General features: G+C 44.3%; 1 protein-coding gene across 2 annotated transcripts in view; it reads right to left on the minus strand.

Annotated features, from left to right (window-relative positions):
• Positions 1–220: 220 nt before the first annotated feature.
• The window catches only part of AIFM1 (apoptosis inducing factor mitochondria associated 1), a 30,805-nt gene continuing 11,253 nt past the window's right edge, over positions 221–19,772 (minus strand). For both annotated transcript variants that reach the window (XM_070784619.1, XM_019956004.2), the window contains exons 3-16: positions 17,919–18,018; positions 16,559–16,683; positions 16,301–16,431; positions 14,719–14,809; positions 9,911–9,995; positions 9,251–9,327; positions 8,252–8,360; positions 7,398–7,505; positions 6,976–7,064; positions 6,383–6,523; positions 4,617–4,759; positions 3,032–3,156; positions 815–1,011; positions 221–488 (exon numbers count right to left, since the gene is read on the minus strand). In XM_070784619.1, the coding sequence (XP_070640720.1) occupies positions 417–488; positions 815–1,011; positions 3,032–3,156; positions 4,617–4,759; positions 6,383–6,523; positions 6,976–7,064; positions 7,398–7,505; positions 8,252–8,360; positions 9,251–9,327; positions 9,911–9,995; positions 14,719–14,809; positions 16,301–16,431; positions 16,559–16,683; positions 17,919–18,018 (1,593 nt within the window). In that variant the 3' untranslated portion in view covers positions 221–416. The remainder of the gene's footprint in view (positions 489–814; positions 1,012–3,031; positions 3,157–4,616; positions 4,760–6,382; positions 6,524–6,975; positions 7,065–7,397; positions 7,506–8,251; positions 8,361–9,250; positions 9,328–9,910; positions 9,996–14,718; positions 14,810–16,300; positions 16,432–16,558; positions 16,684–17,918; positions 18,019–19,772) is intronic.

The raw sequence follows: 19,772 nt of genomic DNA on the forward strand, positions 1-19,772 counted from the left end.
GGAGAGGGGTCAAGTTCTGCGGGAAGAGGCCATAGCAGGTCTGTACAAAGAGGTCTGGAAGGCGAGAGAGTTCAGGAAACTGAAAGAAGCTGAGAGTGTGAAGCAAGGAGAAGGAGGCCAAGAAAGATGGTCTATTTGGGAACGCTTCCAACTGGCCTGCTCTCTCATTCGCACAGCTTTCCTCCCTTCACCCACTCGCTCCCTTTCAAAGAGAAGAGAATTTAGAAGAATCAGGTTTTATTTAATGATGTGAACATTAAGAATTTGCCTACATGGTTGAAATATTCACAAAGGACTTGATCATTCATACCCATACATTCAGAGGAAGTCTGCTGAATAAAAAAAAATGCTCCTTTACTCATCTAAGCTGTTCTCAGGGACAGCCAAGAGCCTGCCTGCTACTCAGGGCGAGGGCTTCAGTCTTCATGAATGTTGAAGAGCTTGGCTACTTCATTGAGATCTTCATGTTGCTCACCGTCCTTAATAATCTGAGGGACAGAGGAACAAGGAGTCTAACTCACTTCGTGTGTGTGCGGGCCAGGCCAGCCCCCACTCCACACCGGGAGGGAGTTGTGGGAAGGGCTTTCTGCAAAGCCCAAGTGAGGACGCCACCCAACCATGTCCTGAGTGAAAAAGAAACATTCCTTTTATAAAAAAAGAAAGAAAGAAACATTCCTGAGCCAAGGTGACACCTTGTTCTGCTCAGGCCCAGTCTGACCTGGGAGGACAGTGCCTGGCAGGACAGCTGATGAAGTCCCAGGAGCAGCTTCCGCCCACACCCCTATCTTCCTCTCAGAGCTGTGCCGGCACCTACCTTCCGTGCTATTGGCATCCGGTTGAAGATGTTCCACAGCACGATCCCCACCACCACTTTGTCCCTGAGGTAGAAGATGACACCTTTGCCGTAGTCCTCCCCTTGGGTGGGGACCTGGGGGACTGCAGGGTTGCTGGGAGGAACAGGGATGTCCGAGGCCTCAGACTCTGTCTCGCTCTCTGATCGGATACCAGTGCCTGTGGTCAACCCCCCAAACAAACAAGCAAAGTCAAAACAAAACAAAGTCACTTATTATGCGCTTGGAAATTCTAGAAGGCAAGTATCTTTCAACACCTGCTTCAGGCTGCTTCTAGATGATTTGTTTTTCTACGCTGCCTCAGTAAACACTGGTCTTCTCCAGCTCCTCTCCATTGACAGAGCCAACAAAAGCTCTTCCTTGCCAGTTGCTGGGCACTGGGTCAGTCTGACCCCAAACTTTCTATCTCATTTTAAATTGACTCTACGGATATTTCCTGGTATCTTTTTCAAATTACAGAAGACTTATTCTTGTCGTCTGAGAAACATCCTAGAGCTATGGTCAGTACAATAGCCACTAGTTAGGTATAGTTATCCTAATTAAAATTAATTCACAATTGAAGTTTAATTTTCATTAAAATTGAACAAAAAATGTAAAGTCCAGTTCCTCATTTGCCAAACCAGTTCATTTGTGAAACCCAACGCTCCCTGGTGATCTAGTGGTTAGGATTAGCTGCTCTCACCACTGAAGCTCTGGTTTGATTCCCAGTCAGGGAAGCCTTTCTTCTTGAGCTTCCCAGGTGGCGCTAGTGGTAAAGAACCTGCCTACCAGTGCCAGAGTCATAAGAGATGTGGGTTTGATACCTGGGTTGCGAAGATCCCCTGGAGGAGGGAAATGACAATCCACTCCAGTATTCTGGCCTGGGAAATTCCTAGGATGTGACTGAAGCAATGTAGCACGTTTGCACTAACCACATTTCAAGTGCTGAAGAGCCATATGTGCCGAGTGGCTAATGTTTCGGACAGAAGACAGAACACTGCCACTATGGCAGAAAGTTCTCTTAGCATCATTAGAGACACTCTGGCCAAAGCAGAAGGCACTTCTAAAGGGAAAAACCGTAGTGCAAGTGTTTCCTCCTGGGTGGGGTGGTGGCAGCAGCCTGGGGAGAGGGTACTTTGTCTTCTGAGAACCAGGCTTCAGGTAATACTGCCTGGTGGACAGAGCAGTGACCTGCAGTTTATAAGTCCCTGGGTCCTCCTCCGGGGATCCACTTCCCAGGAGAGGTCCAAATTAAGGAGTAATAATGTAATCCACTTAGATTATACATGAACAAGACCCTTATATCCATATGTCTTGCTTTCTCCTTAAAGAGCAATTTGTCCTTAAAATGCCTCTAATAGGAGGACACAGAGGTTAAATAACTTCAGCCAAGGTCACGAAGGGAGAGAGAAGAGGCCTGGGAGTTAATGAAAGAGATGTGTGTGGGAGAGACATTCATTTCAAGAGAGATATTCTTTGCTTCCTGTCTAAAGAAAACCTGGTGTTCAGATCTGACAACTGGAACTAGAGGCGGCTTAAGAACTACCTGGGCTTCCCAGGTGGCCCTGTAAAGACTCTGTCTGCCCATACAGGAGATATGGGTTCAATCCCTGGGTCAGAAGATCCCCTGGAGGAGGGCATGGCAACCCACTCCAATATTCTTGTCTGGGAAATCCCAGGAGCCTGGCAGGCTACAGTCCATGGGGTTGTGAAGAATCAGACATGACTGAGCGACTGAGTATGGAAGAACTACTCAGCCCAGTTCTTCACTGTCCAAGGCACAAGGAAGGGAGCAGGTCCCACACTAAGGTTCTTGGGCCTCATTCTTGGGATCAGCAGGAAGCAAAAAAAAGAGGGGGTGGCACTGAAAAAGTACAAGTTTTCTTCATCACACCAGTCTTCCTAGTCCATCCAGAAAAACTAGACTTTCAGTCATTGAGTTACCTACCGTCCAGAGTCTAGGATAACACCCACTATAACCATCTATGCTCTGACCAGGATACCTGATTTCACCAGCTCTCAGACCACTGAAGAGTAAGGACTTTGGGTCTGGTGTGTTTTAAAGCACACCATGAAGAGTGGCTTTCACAGGTTCCCCCTGGCCAATACAGAAAGCCCTTGTTTGGGAGGATTTGGACCACGGCTTAATACTCTTCAATACTCTTCAATACTCTTCACGAGAAGAGGCTGGGCTTCCTTACCTGACTGCTCTGTGGCAGATTTGGGGTTGTCCTGTGCAGTTGCTTTTGCAAAAACACCGACTGTGGGCAAGCTACTGTCCACCAGACCAATCGCTTCATAGCCAACATCGGGGCCCAAATCACTCCTGAGGAAGGACAAAGAAGGTATTCTGTCAGAGTACTGTCAAGAATGGTGTGGCAGAATGTTTTCTCTATGACAACAACCATGCTTTCGTGCCAACCAAAGAACCTGGTGGCAAGAGAAATCCCAAAGTGATCTCTCGCCTGCTAGGGCATCTGGGGACAACTGTGAGAAAGCACGATTATCCCCAACAGTTTTTATTTTTCCTTAACAAGCCACTATGCATATTGCAGATCCATACTGTAATCTATATGTTTTAAAATTTTATCATGTGTTTATACCATACACCACATCTGGGGCGGGATGACATCCCCACATTTACTATTCACTACTTCCCTTTACCTCTTTTCAAAGCTGCCTTTTTGAAACTTTAAAGAGTGCTCCATATCTATGGAACTCAGAATGTGAGATATTTTGTGGTTTTATTAACTGATAAACTTCCTTACTTTACTTTGCATCATTTCCTCTTAGCTTCCATTTTTTCAAAGCTGAAATGCTTTCTATACAGAGGCACCTTGGCTCACTTGGTCATTTTATTTTCTTTGTTCTTCTTGGAAACTTTTCCTATCATCATCATGCTAGGAAGTTCATGGAATATTGGTGGCAGAGGCACGCCATGGTTTTGTAATCATCTCAGTGACTTGAGCTGTTTTGTTTCTGGGGCCCTATATTTTGTTATCTTCTTGGCCAAAGAAGCTCATTGGACTGGTGTCTTCAGGGAACAGTCTACAATGACTTCTTGGATTCTGTTCATGGAAACTGACAATTGTAGAGCTATTCTTTTCCTAAGTATATTATCTTACACATGTTGACCCCGAGATCCATCTATTATTTGTTTTGCTGCCCACTCATGAAACTGTGTGTGATCATCCTGAAATGTACTGCCATCAGCTGAGAATTTTCTCAACAGAAACGGCTTAGAGGTTTCTGAAACCTTGAAGTTTTTTTTTTTTTTTTTTAATGTATCCCATCTTTCAAATCAACAAGATGAGAGTGGGCCAAACAGGGCCAGCTCCAGTACTCAGGAATATCCATCACTAACTTTTCATTATCCAGAAAGCTGCCTATATTTGTCTGACTCTGAATTGCTTATTTTAAGAGTTACATGAGTGGGCTGTCTTTGTCCGTAGGTTGGGCTCCTGAGCATCAGCAGCAAAGAACAAAGAAAATATACTTCTGTCTTTATCTAAGAGCACACTTCTGTCCTACCTACTGTAGCTCCAACTCTGAGTTATTTTAGCAGAAGTTCTAGTGCCATCTCCATTCATTCACCTGTTCAAACTTAGGTCGAATGGAGTCCTTTTACCAGAAGATGGCTCAGGGGTAGAAAGCACAGACATGAGATGCAATTTTTTTACCCTCTGTATGAAGCTAACTGGCCCACAAGGAAACCAAACCATATGCTTCTGGCTCCATTAATTCTGTGTTCTAACCGACTGAGTCCTCAAAGCACAAAACTATTACCAGAACATTGACTGATGCCAGTACGGCTTAGCAGCTCCAGTCATATTCTCTCCAGCCAATCTTCCGCTCACAACAGCATGATCATGGTGCTCTACCCGCCTTCTACCCAACTTTATATCGTAGAAACATGCGGCATCTCCTGCCTTTGGAGACAAATATGTTACATGACACATGATTAAAGAAAAAAAGCAAGTTAAGGACAGAACATAAACTTTGGGGGTTCAAAAAAATGCTTGTGATGTTAACTAACATTTTCCATCCACAGGTTGGAATCATACCTACAGTATCAAAAACAGATACGCTTCCATTTTTAAAAAAACATCAGATGCTTCCTCAAAGCTAACCTCAGTTCTGCATGCTCCAGCTTGCACTTTCTTCTGGTTCTGCCCTTTAGCAGAAACAGGGTATTTAATAACCAGGATTTGCAGAATATTTTTTCCTGTGTGGAAACCAGTTTTTAGATGTGACTGCCTCTTACCTAGAAATCTTTTCCAAGGTGAGATTTTTTTTTTGATCATTCAATATTCATTCATTCATTCAGCAAGTATTTCCAGAGTATTTACTCTGTACAGCGCATCATACTGTCTGGGCTGCAGAGACATGCCTGACACAGACCCTGCCCACATGGAGTGTACAAGCACTGAGGAAGGTGTGGCACTGTTGCACTGATGGTGTGCCATACAAGAGGAATGCAGTGAGTGAGCTCAGGGTTTCAAGCAGAGAGAGAACCCCCTGCTGGCTGGAGGTGAACAAGGCCAGCTTCACGGAGGATGTGGTGGCTTGTTAGCTCTCTCACTCTTTGTTCATCTTTGTGGCTATTCAGATACCCCCAAAGCAACCTAAAAATCCAACATATGAGCAGTGGGGAGATAAATTCTGAGATCCACCAAATGGAGTATTATACAGTCACTACACTGTTCACAGAATTGGAAGCAATGTGGAAAAAACTTACATTTGAACGTTAAGTGAAAGAGAAAAGAATACAAAGGTTTATACGTAGTATGCTTGTCATGACTGTCTACAACAAAGAAAAACACCTATGTGCTAGGAAATGAAGGGAAGGAAATACACCCAAATATCCGTGGCTGCTGCCGAGGACTCCCTTTCTCCTTTTTGGCTGCGTTTTCCACACAGATTATGTATGGCTTTTATAACAATTGTAAAAAAATCCAGTACAATGTATCTTTAAAAAAAAAAAAAGAGCTTTAAGGGAAAAACACCCTTCAAAGTTCCTACGTCCTTGGTTGCAGAGTCCATAATCAAACACAATACACTTGTTATGATCTAACAATAGGGAAATTACCTCATGTTCCTACATACTATAGTCCTGTTTGTGTTGTAACAGATTTTTAAAAACACCTAAAAATAGTACTCAAGGAAAATGAAAATGGAGTAATTTTCCTTTCCAGAGAATGTTACAAAACTGGACTCGTGTTCAGGCAAAAGGAACAGCAGATCAGTCTGAAAGCTGCACACACGCCTATCAAGGGGATGCTGATGGCTGCTGCCAACAGCGGAACCGGGAGAGGCCTACTTCTGTGGCCATGTGCACCATTCACTTCCTTTTCCAGAAGCCTGTGGCATGAGGCCAGACCTGATCCTGTAAACTGAACAGTTCACAAGCTTCTGCTGTCTACCCTCAGCTTCCAAACACAGAGACCCTTTTTGAGCAAGCTGCTGCTAAATCTCTGAGCAACACCAGGCAGACTTGCGCCCAGGCCCGAGCCAACGCACTGCATCTGGTCAGGCCATCACCGCACACTTACCACCCAGATGTTAGAGCGGGCCTGGAGCTCTGCATTTACCCGGAAGCCACCAAAATCAGAGTCTATCTCTAATCCACCAGTCTTGGCCAACTCAACATTGGGCTCCAGGCCCACGGCTGCCACTATGTGGTCAGTTTCTACCTGAGGACAGAAAGAATTCAGTCAATGATCACAGTTTCCTCGTATACCTATGGTTGGAGCAACTGTATATCACGTCACTAAAAATTGGGGCTTTATCAAAAAATCACTGATTAACTCTGATAAAGAGGTTCTAAGTTCCATTTCATAAAGTGTCACGCCTGCACACATACATACCCCCTTCCATCCGAACAGAAATCTGCCACCGTAGAAGGTCTCAAAAGTGTGTGACATACACAAGAAGGGGATATGGGAAATGGTTCCCAGGTGTCTATGCCGGCTCCCATCATTTTTATTTTAGTAGAGGACAGTTCATTCAGAAAATTATGACAGGTCAATGGCAACTGCCAAGACAACTAATCTATGGGTATCAAATGAAGGAGTAAGAATGAGGAAACAGGGCAGGGCAGGGCAGGGTTGGAAGGTCTTCTGGCAGCCTGTCTTCCCCTCCTTACCTTCCGGCCATCTTTCAGCTTGATGAGTAACCTGCCAGCGCTGACTCCAACTGATTGCACAATAGCACTAGGCAGCACCTTAACCCCCTCTGGAAGGCAAACGAGACATGAGGCTGAGCCTGTGAGCCCACCACCCTCACAACAGACGAGAGGCATCCCCCACAAAACCAGGACTCGTCAGCACCACGGGCGGCCTTGGAGAGCCACAGGCACCCACACCCACAGTTCATTTCCGGCACTTCCAGGAATCTGCTGCATCAGATTCATAACACCTACATGAAGCCAGCTGACAGGAGAATGGTGGAAACTTTTCACCTGGCAGCCGGTAAGGCTTATGTACAGGGGGTTCCCAAAGAAGCAAACTCTGCCAGTTCTAACTAACTCCAGACAAGAGTGGGAGCATATGGAAAGAGTGTCTCTACCTCGTCGGACTTTTTCCATGGTCCAGTTGCTGAGGTATTCGGGGAGGACCTTCCCCATATTTCCTTTCTCAGGAAAAAGCTGAATCACTTCTGTGCCTGAGGCTCGAGCTGGGAAGAAGAAACAGAGTAGGTAAAGCAGGAGGCAAAGGCCAACCCCAGGAAGAGAAGTAAAGGGGCCAGCGATAGCCATCTACTGCACACAAGGCAAGGCCACGACCTGGGCCAGAGCACCCATTTCTGGGCCACTAGGGCACAAGGGCATCCATCCACATGGCAAACACAACAGGTGCCAGAACTTGTCCCGGGATTCAGGGACATACAGTGAAGTCGGTGCACATACACCCAGGCTTACACAAGTGCCTTCCAAGCTCTGAATAGTATGCACCCTCCTGAGAAGATGCTCTGATTTCACACAGCTGAAAAACCACGGTAAGAAAACAAATGACTGCTGTGAAACATTCGAACTGGAACTCACAGATAAGTCAAGCTGCGAACCATCATGTGTCGGAAAGAAGTCTTTGACTTTTACGGGGAGCAGCAGTTCAAAGATACATGCAGTTCTTTAGTCTACACTGCCCCTACCATCTTAATAACTCACTTTCCTTAATATTTTATTTCTAAGGAGTTCTGGCCTAGAGGTGAGAGGAAAAGGAAAGAAAGCAGCACTGCTCAGCTGCTTGGATGAAAGCCTTTCAATCACTAAGGTGACCCACATCAGAGCTAAGCTCTGTGATTAGTTTTTCATCATGTAAACATTAATCGACCCCTTTCTACTGATGCTGGCAAATGCATCTCTGAAAAGCATGTGCTATAAGGCCAGAGAAAGAAAATGGAGGTCACTCCCCAATACTCACCCTTTCTGCCAAGAGCACAGGCCAGTTCGCTACCAAGAAAGCCTCCACCAATAATCGTAATTGACTTGACTTCTCGGGAAATCTTCTCTAAGGTTCTAAAGTCTTCGATCTGTAGAATCACACCAGTTTAATCCATTGATTTCCCAAAGGGGTATACAATGATAATACTAGGAAATATTTTCTGATAAATCTTTGACAACAGTAATTTGCACATAAAATCTTCTCCTTGTATGAAGTGGCTCAATTACAGCTTCTATTTTATTGATGCAAATTTCTTTCTCCAATGTAACACTCTATTAACAGTAGTTCTCAACTGGGGACAGGCATGCCCCCTCTCCCCCAGGGAATATCTGACATTGTCTGTGGCGTTTTTGGCTGTCACAGGTACTACCTGAAGCTAGTGGGTGGAGTCCATGGACACTGCTAAACACCCTACAGTCCATCCCCTCACCACAAACAGTTATCCGGTCCAAAATGCCAAGAGTGCCAAGGCTGACAAACCTTGTTGTATTAAGAATTTAAAGGATAGTAAAAATCTTTCCCAATACCTATAGAAGTGGCTGGAAATTTTCAGTTTTCATAAGTAGAACATTGTGTTAAGACGCAACTCCTTCCTCTTTTTCACTTAGGTACTCTTAACTTTTCTCCCCAAAGTCTCCACAGTAGCATTTGCAGTGAAAAATGCCAAGGGGCTCTAAGGAGTTCCAATGACTCAAGTGCATCAGAAAAAAAGAAAAAAAACAACTGTGGAAGGGACATCGGAAGGAACTATAACAAGCAATAAAAAACGCTAAATGTATTTTTTACCTAGGAGCTCAAAACTCTTGAGTGAGGTATTTGAGGTGCAGAGAGAGGAAGTGATTTGCTCAAGGCCAGATAATAAGTCTGCGGAAGAGCCATAGATAGAACCCGGATCTCCCAATTCCCAGGTGGGTACTTGGGGCCACGAGATTATGCTACCTCTTCAAAACCGACAAAAGCACTAAAGCTGACAATTACCTTTCTGAAAAGTGTTGTTCTACTCTTCACCTCTGCTCCAGCCCTATCAATGGCAGAGAGACTTCTTGGAGTGCCTCCTGGAAATCAGAGGAGAAAAACCCTTTAGCCCAACAAGCAGAAGCTGGCCCAACAGAAGCATCAACTCGCAACAAGGCTTTGTTTTCCTTCCACTCGTCCCCGCAGTAGGCTTATATCAATTTCCTTTGAAAAGCAGATTTGAGAGTCTCTCCTCAAAGGGCCCACCCTCCCTGTAGATGGCCAGAAGGCCTCACTTTTTGCTCCCATTCTCTCCTACTTTTTCACGAGGATTCACCAGAAAGCACAGTCATGTTTGTTGAAGCAACTGCTTCAAACCCCTCTCTTGATTTCTGGTTGAAAGTGGCAATGAAGCCATGAGGTTATATCACTTTCAGGGCAGAGGACAAAGGCTAAGAAGGGAAAGGCAATCCTTTTCAATAGCCATCCCTGCCTTTAGCAGAGGGAACAGTAAGGACTGTCCAGAGGGGCTATTGCTCAGATGCTTGTAGTTAGATAGCCATGCTTTGCACCAAGGGAAGACATCCACTTCAGAGTCTGGGTTTCAGTTTTCTTAGTAATGTCTTTACAGTAAAACTCAAGGTAGCTCTATCAGGGAATGAAGCTATCTCCAGAAGTACTCACCTGTTGCAATCAAGCACTTTTCGTAGGTTATTTGAGAGCCATCATTAAGTTTTGCCACATTGCCTCTCACATCCAGCTGTACTACCTGGTCCCGCCAAACATACACACACAGAAAGGGATAAATTCACTTTAAAAATGTTTATTGAGATATCACTCATACAACATACAATTCACCATTTTTAAGTGTACAATTCAGTGGGTTTTAGTATATTCATAAGTTGTGTGGCCATCATCACTATATAATTCTGGAACACTTCCATCACCCTCCAAAAAAACCTGAACCTGGCAGTCATCAGCCCAATGAGAAGAGTTACTTCTTGACCTAAAGTGATCCTTAAGAAACCTAATTACTGGTACCAATTTCTTCAAGGAGTCATAATTTCCTAAGTGGCCAACATCACAGTAAGTTCCTAGTGTCCCAAAGCTCATGCCCAATTTGTGGGAATGGAGAATAGGGACAGACTTTTCTGCCTGGCTCTTTGGAACCCTTCTTTAAAAAAAAAAAAAAGTGGCAGCTCTGGGTCCTAGTTGTGGCCTCCAAACTCTTAGTTGTGGCACGGAGGATCTAGTTCCGTGACCAGGGATTGAACCCGGGCCCCTTGCATTGGGAGCACGGTGAACACCAGCGAAGTCCAGGGACCCTTACTTCTTTGTTAACAACTCTCTCCTATCCTTAACATTCTTGTAGGATGCTTTCTCCCAATTTCTAGCTTTCACTAAACCTGAGCTCCCCCCGCCGGCACAGGACAGCTCATATGTAGAGATTGCTCACTCGCTCACACTCCTCCCCATCACAAGGAAAGGATTATAGCTGCTGATGGTTCCAAGGTACTCTCGTGCCCTCATTCCCTCTGAAGGACACTGACCTATATCCCCTACAACTCAAGTGTTATCCGGCCTGCTCTTGGTCACCCCTCAGTCACTGAAGTCCTCGGCACCTGGCTCATATTTTTCCTCTAAGCCACATCCAAATCCTCTCTCTCAAACTTCTACATCAAATATCTCACGCTTTGGTCACAGTCTGCCATCCTTCCAGCTTTCTCTCAGTCCCACTGGCACCTTTCCTTGTTTCTGATTTTCTCCATTTACCCAGTGGGCTGTTCCATTCCATCTAATCTGGGCCAATGGTAGATTTCTCAAACTGTGCTCTTGCCAGCATCCCTCATTTCCATGCACCCTGCTCCTTATGATGAAGAGCTTGAGTTTTGCAGTCAGGGAGACTGGGGTTTCTGGCTCCACTCCACTCCTTACGAGTAGTGAGACCATTCATTCAAGACATATTTATTAAACACCTAGTATGTGTTGGGCTTCCCTGGTGGCTCAGATGGTAAGGAATCTGTCTGCAATGTGGGAGACATGGGTTCGATCCCTGGGCCGGGAAGTTCCCCTGGAAAAGAGAATGGCAACCCACTCCAGTATTCTTGCCTGGAGAATTCCATGGACAGAGGAGACTGGTGGGCTATATAGTCATGACGTCATGAAGAGTTGGACATGACTGAGTGACTAGCACTTTCATGTGTCAAGTGCTGTGCTAAGTGCTGGGGACACAATGTTGAGAAAAACTGATACCTTGCTGCCTTCAGAGTGCAGCAGCCAAGACAGATAATTTAATAAGCACTGTAATTAAGCATGAGAAACGCTCTAATAAGGACAGTGCAAGTAGTGCTAGAAACATATGACAGGTGCACTGGGTCAAGCTGTCCAGGGGGCCATGATATAAACAGATGGGATGGGTGAGTAGCTACTTTAGCCACCTTTGATTTGTCCTGGATAAGCTCCCTCCTCAATCCAACCCATTGACTCAAACCTCTCAGGTAACCCACCTGGTATCCTGCTGCTGCTGCTGCTGCTAAGTCGCTTCAGTCGTGTCTGACTCTGTGCGACCCCATAGATGGCAGACCACCAGGCTCCCCTGTCCCTGGGATTCTCCAGGCAAGAACACTGGAGTGGGTTGCTATTTCCTTCTCCAATGCGTGAAAGTAAAAAGTCAAAGTAAAGTCGCTCAGTCGTGTCCGACTCTTAGCGACCCCATGGACTGCAGCCTACCAGGCTCCTCCATCCATGGGATTTTCCAGGCAAGAGATCTAGAGTGGGGTGCCACTGCCCTCTCCAACCTGGTATCCTAGTTTACTGCAAACACAAGTGAAGCCATTAGATGTGAACTTCCTCAGCTTCCCATAATAGTTCCCACCTCCTAACCCCTGAATACAGACTTCACTTCCTCTCTGCCAGTTACTGGGATGAGGTAGCCTTTCTGTCTCGTTTCTATGCCTGACTCTTACCCTTCCTCTCTCTCCTGTTAGTCAGCCACTCACTCCCCCATCTCTCTCGTGACATCTTCTACCTTAGCCCACTGACATGTTTAAGTCTGCCCCATCCTAAATGTACCACTTTTGATTCTATGTATGTCCTCCTCCAGCTGTTGCCCAATGCCATCTCCGTTTTGTCATTTAAACTTTCTGAACGAGTAGTTTCTCCTCTTTTCTAACTTCACAATGATATCTGAACAGCTAAATGTAATGGGTCATTTTAGAATTCCTTTGTTAGCAGATTCTTTTGCTGTGGTAATACCCTGGCTCACATCCTCCTCCTTGAAACTCTCTCCAACCCTGGCCCTGGCCCTGGGCTCGTCTCATCCTGCCCTTTTAATACTTCTTTCCTAGTCTCCTTTTAGGACACTTTTTCTTAAGCCTGTTTCCTGAAATTTGGGTTCCACAGGGCTCCATCTTTGCTTCACTCCTCTTCTGACATGACTACCTCAGTTCTCCATGGGGGGGCCTCACTTACTCTCATGGTCTCAATTCTGACTCGTACGTGGACGATTCCCCATCCATATCTGAGCCCAGAACTCTACTCTGAACATTACAGTCATGTCTCCAACACTGCCCTTAGGGCATATCCACACAGATATTCTAGTTCATACTTAACAGTCCCAAATGAAATGTCATGTCCCCCTTAAACTAGGTCTTCCTCTTGCAATGTCTCTTATGTGGGGGTATACTACCATCTACCACACAAGCTGAAAATCAGAAAGTCATCTTCGCCTCTCTCCTCTTTCATGTTCTTCCTCCAATCGGTCACCACCACACCCCACCAAGTTTGACTTTATGCTTTTAGTCTGTTCCCTACTCTTCATCACCTTTCTGTTAGGAAGCTATACAATGATGGTATTAAGAGCTTGGGCTCTGGAATCAGAATTCTCCAATCAGAGAGATCTGGGGCTCAAATTCTGCCTCTACTACTTATTAACTATGTAATCTCAAGCAAGATACTTCACCTCTTTTAAATCTCCATTTCTTTCTCTATAAAATGGAAATATTAATAGTGCCCACCTCATAAGATTATTGTGAAGGGCACCATGATGTAATTGAATGCACATAAAGCATTTTCATACTGTGCTTACTTCTTCTTAATCACCATCAGCACTATTGCCCTTATGTGGACTCCCACCATCTTTCACATGGATTATTAAAAAAGTCTTTGAAATGGTCTCTTTCTAGTCTTGTTTTCCTGAAATCCATTCTCTTCACAGCCAACCGAGTGATTACTTAAAATTCAACCCAACTGCTTTATATTCTTGTCTAAAACTCAACAACTCCTCAGGGTCAATGCCATAAAACTCAAGATCTTTCACACGACAGAGCTCAACCATCAGGCCCCTAACTTCCTGCTTTCTCATCTCCTGTCACTCCTTAGCTTCCTGCTCTATCAGTCCCGAGCTGCTTGTATTTCCCTGCACCAAACACGCTTTTTCACCCCTTTGTGCCTTTGCTTATGTTATTCTTTTTCACTTGAATGTTCTTCACTTTTCTCTAAGCTGGTGAATGCTACTTCATTTCATCATATTCCCCATTCTATAGAAGGAGACTGCTTTCTCCAGGAAGCTTTTCCATCATTATACTGGGCACACTTCCCAGTAATTCCCACAATACACCAAATTTCTTTCTTATTCCAAATCTATGTTATGATTATCTGCTCACATTTTTGCCTAATACTGTTAGCCCCTAGAAGGCAGGGCCTGTGTGCTACACATAGGGGATACTTAATACAGTCTTCTTACCAGCTTATCCACCAACCCATATCCATCTTCTCCACCTAACATCCCCGTATAGGAGAAATGAACCTGTCCTTATCAAAGGTCAGTACTTCCACTCAAGCTCTGGATCCCATCTCTTCTGGGCCTTGCTACTTCTGATAGCCCTTCCCTCTCTACTGGAATGTTGCCAGTAGTTTACAGACACATTCTAGACTTCCCTCCTGTTAACAAACACAAAACAAAATGCAAGCAAACAAAACCCTCCCTGAACCCTAACAGTCACTGCCCACCCCCGTATTCCAGTCACTGCCCACCCCCGTATTCAGGCACTCACCTTTGTAAAATCCAACAATATTTTCCATGCTGATGTCATGCCTGAATTTTTTTTACTATCCTGAATAATATACATTTGTCAATCTCCTGTCATCAATAATCCCAAAGAAATGTTAGTGTGGAAAAACAGAAAGAAGGAGGAAAGGCAGAGGAGCCAATCAGGAGAAGGAACAGCCTCAGAGTCATGGTCTCCAATGACCTGACTTCCCTGGGAAGGTTTAGCTAGCCTGCTACTCTAGGCTAGAGACAGTGCTTTCCCCTGGGAGACACACTAATTAGTACCGACTGGCAATATTAAACCTTAAAATGACTTGCTCTTTCTTTGATGAACTACAGTGACAGACAGACGGAAGGGCCAGTGGGAATGCAAGTCACCATCCTTGCTGCCCCTGTGGGCACATAGGTGGAGCTTGACTAAGAAAGCAGCCTACTAGCTCACCTTCTTCCCAGTGAGGACGGCCACACCACCATTTTCAACACGAGGCAGGTCCTGAGCAGAGACGTAAAAAGAAGGTGGCTGGAAATATATGCTGTACAGAGAAAAGAGAGAAAAAGTTATAAGTACGTGGAATGGCTATCAACTTCCCCCAGAGGTTCAGAAAAATTGGTTCCACCACGGAAAGCTTTCAGGAATATTTTCTCAAGTAGGTGCCCAAGGGCACTAAATCTTGGTCATGGGAACAATCTGGATACATTCTTGGCTCCAACAGCTTTGCTGGAGGGATGGTTCTGGTATCTAGGGGGTAGAAGCCAGGGATGCTGTGAAACATCCAACAGTATGCAGACCAGGCCCCTAAAGCAAAAAAGTATCCAACCTTCCATGTCAATAGTGCCGAGGTTGAGAAATCGTGCTCTGCATTTAGGTTCCTTTCAAAGTCAGGACTTGAGGAGTGGCCGAGGTGCTGGTACTCACATCCACCCACACAAGCTGTCCAGGATGGCACTGATCACTGGACAACTTGGTCTAGCTCCTGAGATGATCTCACACCAAATAGCAGATACCGTCTATGAGGGATTAATTAAGGGATGGGTAACCTGGAGAATCCCATGGACAGAGGAGCTGAGGAGAGTGCTACAGTTTGTGGGACTGCACAGAGTCAGATGCGACTGAGCACAACAACCTAATTGGAGGGCTTCCCAGGTGGCTCAGTGGTAAAGAATCCACCTGCCAATGCAGGAGATGCAGGAAACGTGGGTTCGATCCCTGGGTCAAGAAGATCCCCTAGAAGAGTAAATGGCAACCCACTCCAGTATTCTTGCCTAGAGAGTCCCATAGACAGAGGAGACTTTAGTCCAAGGGGTTGCAAAGAATTGGACACAACTAACCAATTAAGCATACACACATAATTGGAAGTATGCATCCTGCTTGATAACAGGACATGATACAAGTGAGGGAGGCAGGTAGATTTATAAAATTTAGTCCAGTGTCAAAGGGATCCACTAACAAGGAAAAAAACTGATACCCAAGAACATGGTACTGGACTCAGGAGATCCAAGGAGCCTTTTAAAGGAAAGGGCTTCTTGACTTGTATTCCTAAGTCTCTCATGCAAAGATTTTAATAAAGAGTTTCTTCCTTAGTGTTCCCACTGTATCCCTGCAATCTGAATGTCTCCTGGGGTGTCAAAGAAAGTGCCATAGAACAGTGTCTTTTGTTCTGCTTTTATGGGACATGCCTAGGCAAGTGTGAAGACGTGACAACACAGGCTGAGCTGCTCTTCGAAGTCTAATACAAGGTCCTGGGAACAGGGGCATGAGTACTTCAGAGGCCAACATTATAACTTCAGCTATTGGTAGCACTGGTTAACAGAATCCAGGACTCTTGCCACTACAGCCTGATGTTCGCTCTAAGCTATACACTTGCTCTAAGTGTGTACTACAGCGGACTCCGGAGTGCTGCCAAGTCACCTGTCTTATGTGCTGTGTGCAGTTCCTGCTAAATCCTGTCTTACTCTCTGTGCTGAAGAGACAGTACAACCAGCTGAAGTTGCTGGTTGGGCCCATTTTACATAAGTGAACACACCTTCGCTCTTTTCCATTCCATTGTTTGAATCGTAGTGTCTTTGTGACATTCGGGTCATCTGAAAACCACAGTTCTTTTGAAAGAGGAGGTCTCATGTAAGGCAGCTCAGGATCTTCAGATACAATCAGTACCTTTGGACACAAAATAATGATACTTATCACAGCCAAGTTGTTTAAGAGGCAAATGTCAAAGTGCTCATGTTGGCTAAGTGCTTGTGGACCACACCTTCCATGTCAAGCAAGACAGTGTGTGCCTTACCCTGGCTCCAGGATCCCGAGCCCGGATGGATCTGGCTGCAGCAAAAGCAGCAGTGCCTCCACCGATGAGCAGGAACGGAACATGACTTGGTATCCTCACTTGGGGTTCTGGCTCTCCTTCCAGAGCTATAAGCAGAAGATCAGACAAGGTGAGTATTTTTTAAGTCTCAGATGACTCCTTGCCACTATTAAAAAAAAATCACCTTGAACTTGACTCAATCCTTTATATAAAAAGCTAGTAAAACACTGCAAGTACATTAATCTTAACAAACGTCACATCTTCTGAAACGACAGGAACAGGAAGCATCCCTGTGATAAGTGAAGAATACTCAAAAAAAGAGGTGAATGATGTGGCCAAGGTCATTGACTCACTAAGCCTCTCAGAACTAGAACCTGCTGCTGCTGCTAAGTTGCTTCAGTCGTGTCCGACTCTGTGCGACCCCACAGACGGCAGCCCACCAGGCTCCCCTGTCCCTGGGATTGTCCAGGCAAGAACACTGGAGTGGGTTGCCATTTCTTCCTCCAATGTATGAAAATGATAAGTGAAAATGAAGTTGCTCAGTCGTGTCTGACTCTTAGCCACCCCATGGACTACAGTGCACCAGGCTCCTCCATCCATGGACTTTCCAGGCAAGAGCACTGGAGTGGGGTGCCACTGCCTGCTTCAATGTTTAGCTATTTCTCAAATATACTAGAAAGTATATATTCGAAGGCTTCTGTCCTGCCCATTTAATTTCTTAATGGCCAACAGGAAAATATCAAGTTCAGTTTCACCTTTTATTAGTAATAATGGGGGAAAACTGAGCAGATCAATTGGGGATTACTAAACAGTGTTCAAGAATAAGGAGGTGTTATGGAGGAAAGTGATGGAAATGGCCTACCTGGAGTTGTGGGGTTTATTAAAGGATTAAAACATTCCTGAGAATGTTTTCATTCATTTTCATTCATTTTCAAGCCAGAAGTGTGGGATGGAAATGATGGCTAGTGCTACATGCTTTAGGCAAACAAACACATCTTGAACAACTCTGAACTCCAAAGACTCACAAGGGGAACAAAACAGACCAAAAGAATATCCTCACTGGGGGAAAAAAAGGCTTTCATCTCTTTTCCAATAAGTATCTTTGCCAAGCTTGCATTTTTTAATTTAAAGCTTGCCTTTTAAGAGTTTAATATAAAGAAAAACAACCAATCACTAATCACTAAGTTTATTCTCAAACCTAAATTACAGTCAAACACTTGTAATACCATAGTTTCTGGAAGTTTACAATCTCACAGTATCATCATGTCCACAAGATACCTGCAAAACATAGCAAATTGTCTATAATTTTCCCTTTATATATTGAGTCTCAAATCATACTCACCAGATGATGTGGCTCTTTTCTGTTTCTCTTCTGGTGTCAGCCCTAACCCTGAAATTCTTTCATTGTATCTTTTTTTGTCATCTTTTATTGTCTTGTAGGCCTGTAGACCCAAACATGGAGAAAATTTATTTCATCATACAGCTAGCTAGCACACATCATAAGTAACATTCATTATCTTTCAATTAAATGAGAAGCTTTTGTCTATATGAAGTTAGTTCTTCTGTGTTAGAATCACTAAGGCAAAAATGTTTTCTTAAGAAATAAAAAAAATATTTAGTGTGTACACACTTGGTGTGGAAAGAATACAGGTAAACAGATGAAAATGTTCCAGTTTCAGATTTCCTTAGGCTCTATGTGAAGAATTTTCCTCATGTTTAATTCTGAAGGTACAGCTGAAGAAAAAAGAAAAATACTTTATACTGGAAGAATAAAGTGCTAGGAAGAGCTAAACTTTATAAAAGAGGTTTTGGACTCTGCTGGATACTAGCTGTGAAACCAACCTATAGGGTCCTGGGTAGGAAGCTGGGCCATAAGTTATCTTGGAAGATGTCCCAAGTTATCTAAGTATCACAGGACTTAGATAACGTCCTGAAGCATGACCACCAATAAGCCTAGTCTCATAGAGCAACCCATCTTTCCCTCAAAGGCCTGTTCTTTAATGACACTCAGATACTTAATGGGCAAACATCTCACTTAAACAACTACTGTATTTAAAATATACTATCTGGTGGCAAGAATACACAGAAGAACTGTACAAAAAAGATCTTCACGACCCAGATAATCACGATGGTGTGATCACTCATCTAGAGCCAGTCATCCTGGAATGTGAAGTCAAGTGGGCCTTAGAAAGCATCACTACGAACAAAGCTAGTGGAGGTGATGGAATTCCAGTTGAGCTATTCCAAATCCTGAAAGATGATGCTGTGAAAGTGCTGCACTCAATATGCCAGCAAATTTGGAAAACTCAGCAGTGGCCACAGGACTGGAAAAGGTCAGTTTTCATTCCAATCCCAAAGAAAGGCAATGCCAAAGAATGCTCAAACTACTGCACAATTGCACTCATCTCACACGCTAGTAAAGTAATGCTCAAAATTCTCCAAGCCAGGCTTTAGCAATATGTGAACCGTGAACTTCCTGATGTTTAAGCTGGTTTTAGAAAAGGCAGAGGAACCAGAGATCAAATTGCCAACATCCACTGGATCATGGAAAAAGCAAGAGAGTTCCAGAAAAACATCTATTTCTGCTTTATTGACTATACCAAAACCTTTGACTGTGTGGATCACAATAAACTGTGGGAAATTCTGAAAGATATGGGAATACCAGACCATCTGACCTGCCTCTTGAGAAATCTGTATGCAGGTCAGGAAGCAACAGTTAGAACTGGACATGGAACAACAGACTGGTTCCAAATAGGAAAAGGAGTATGTCAAGGCTGTATATTATCACCCTGCTTATTTAACTTATATGCAGAGTACATCATGAGAAACTCTGGACTGGAAGAAACACAAGCTGGAATCAAGATTGCCAGGAGAAATATCAATAACCTCAGATATGCAGATGACACTACCCTTATGGCAGAAAGTAAAGACGAACTAAAAAGCCTCTTGATGAAAGTGAAAGAGGAGAGTGAAAAAGTTTGGCTTAAAGCTCAACATTCAGAAAACGAAGATCATGGCATCCAGTCCCATCACTTCATGGGAAATAGATGGGGAAACAGTGGAAACAGTGATAGACTTTATTTTTTTGGGCTCCAAAATCACTGCAGATGGTGACTGCAGCCATGAAATTAAAAGATGCTTACTCCTTGGAAGGAAGGTTATGACCAACCTAGACAGCATATTAAAAAGCAGAGAC

Source organism: Bos indicus, chromosome X, assembly GCF_029378745.1.
Source record: "Bos indicus isolate NIAB-ARS_2022 breed Sahiwal x Tharparkar chromosome X, NIAB-ARS_B.indTharparkar_mat_pri_1.0, whole genome shotgun sequence".
Lineage (NCBI taxonomy): Eukaryota > Metazoa > Chordata > Mammalia > Artiodactyla > Bovidae > Bos > Bos indicus.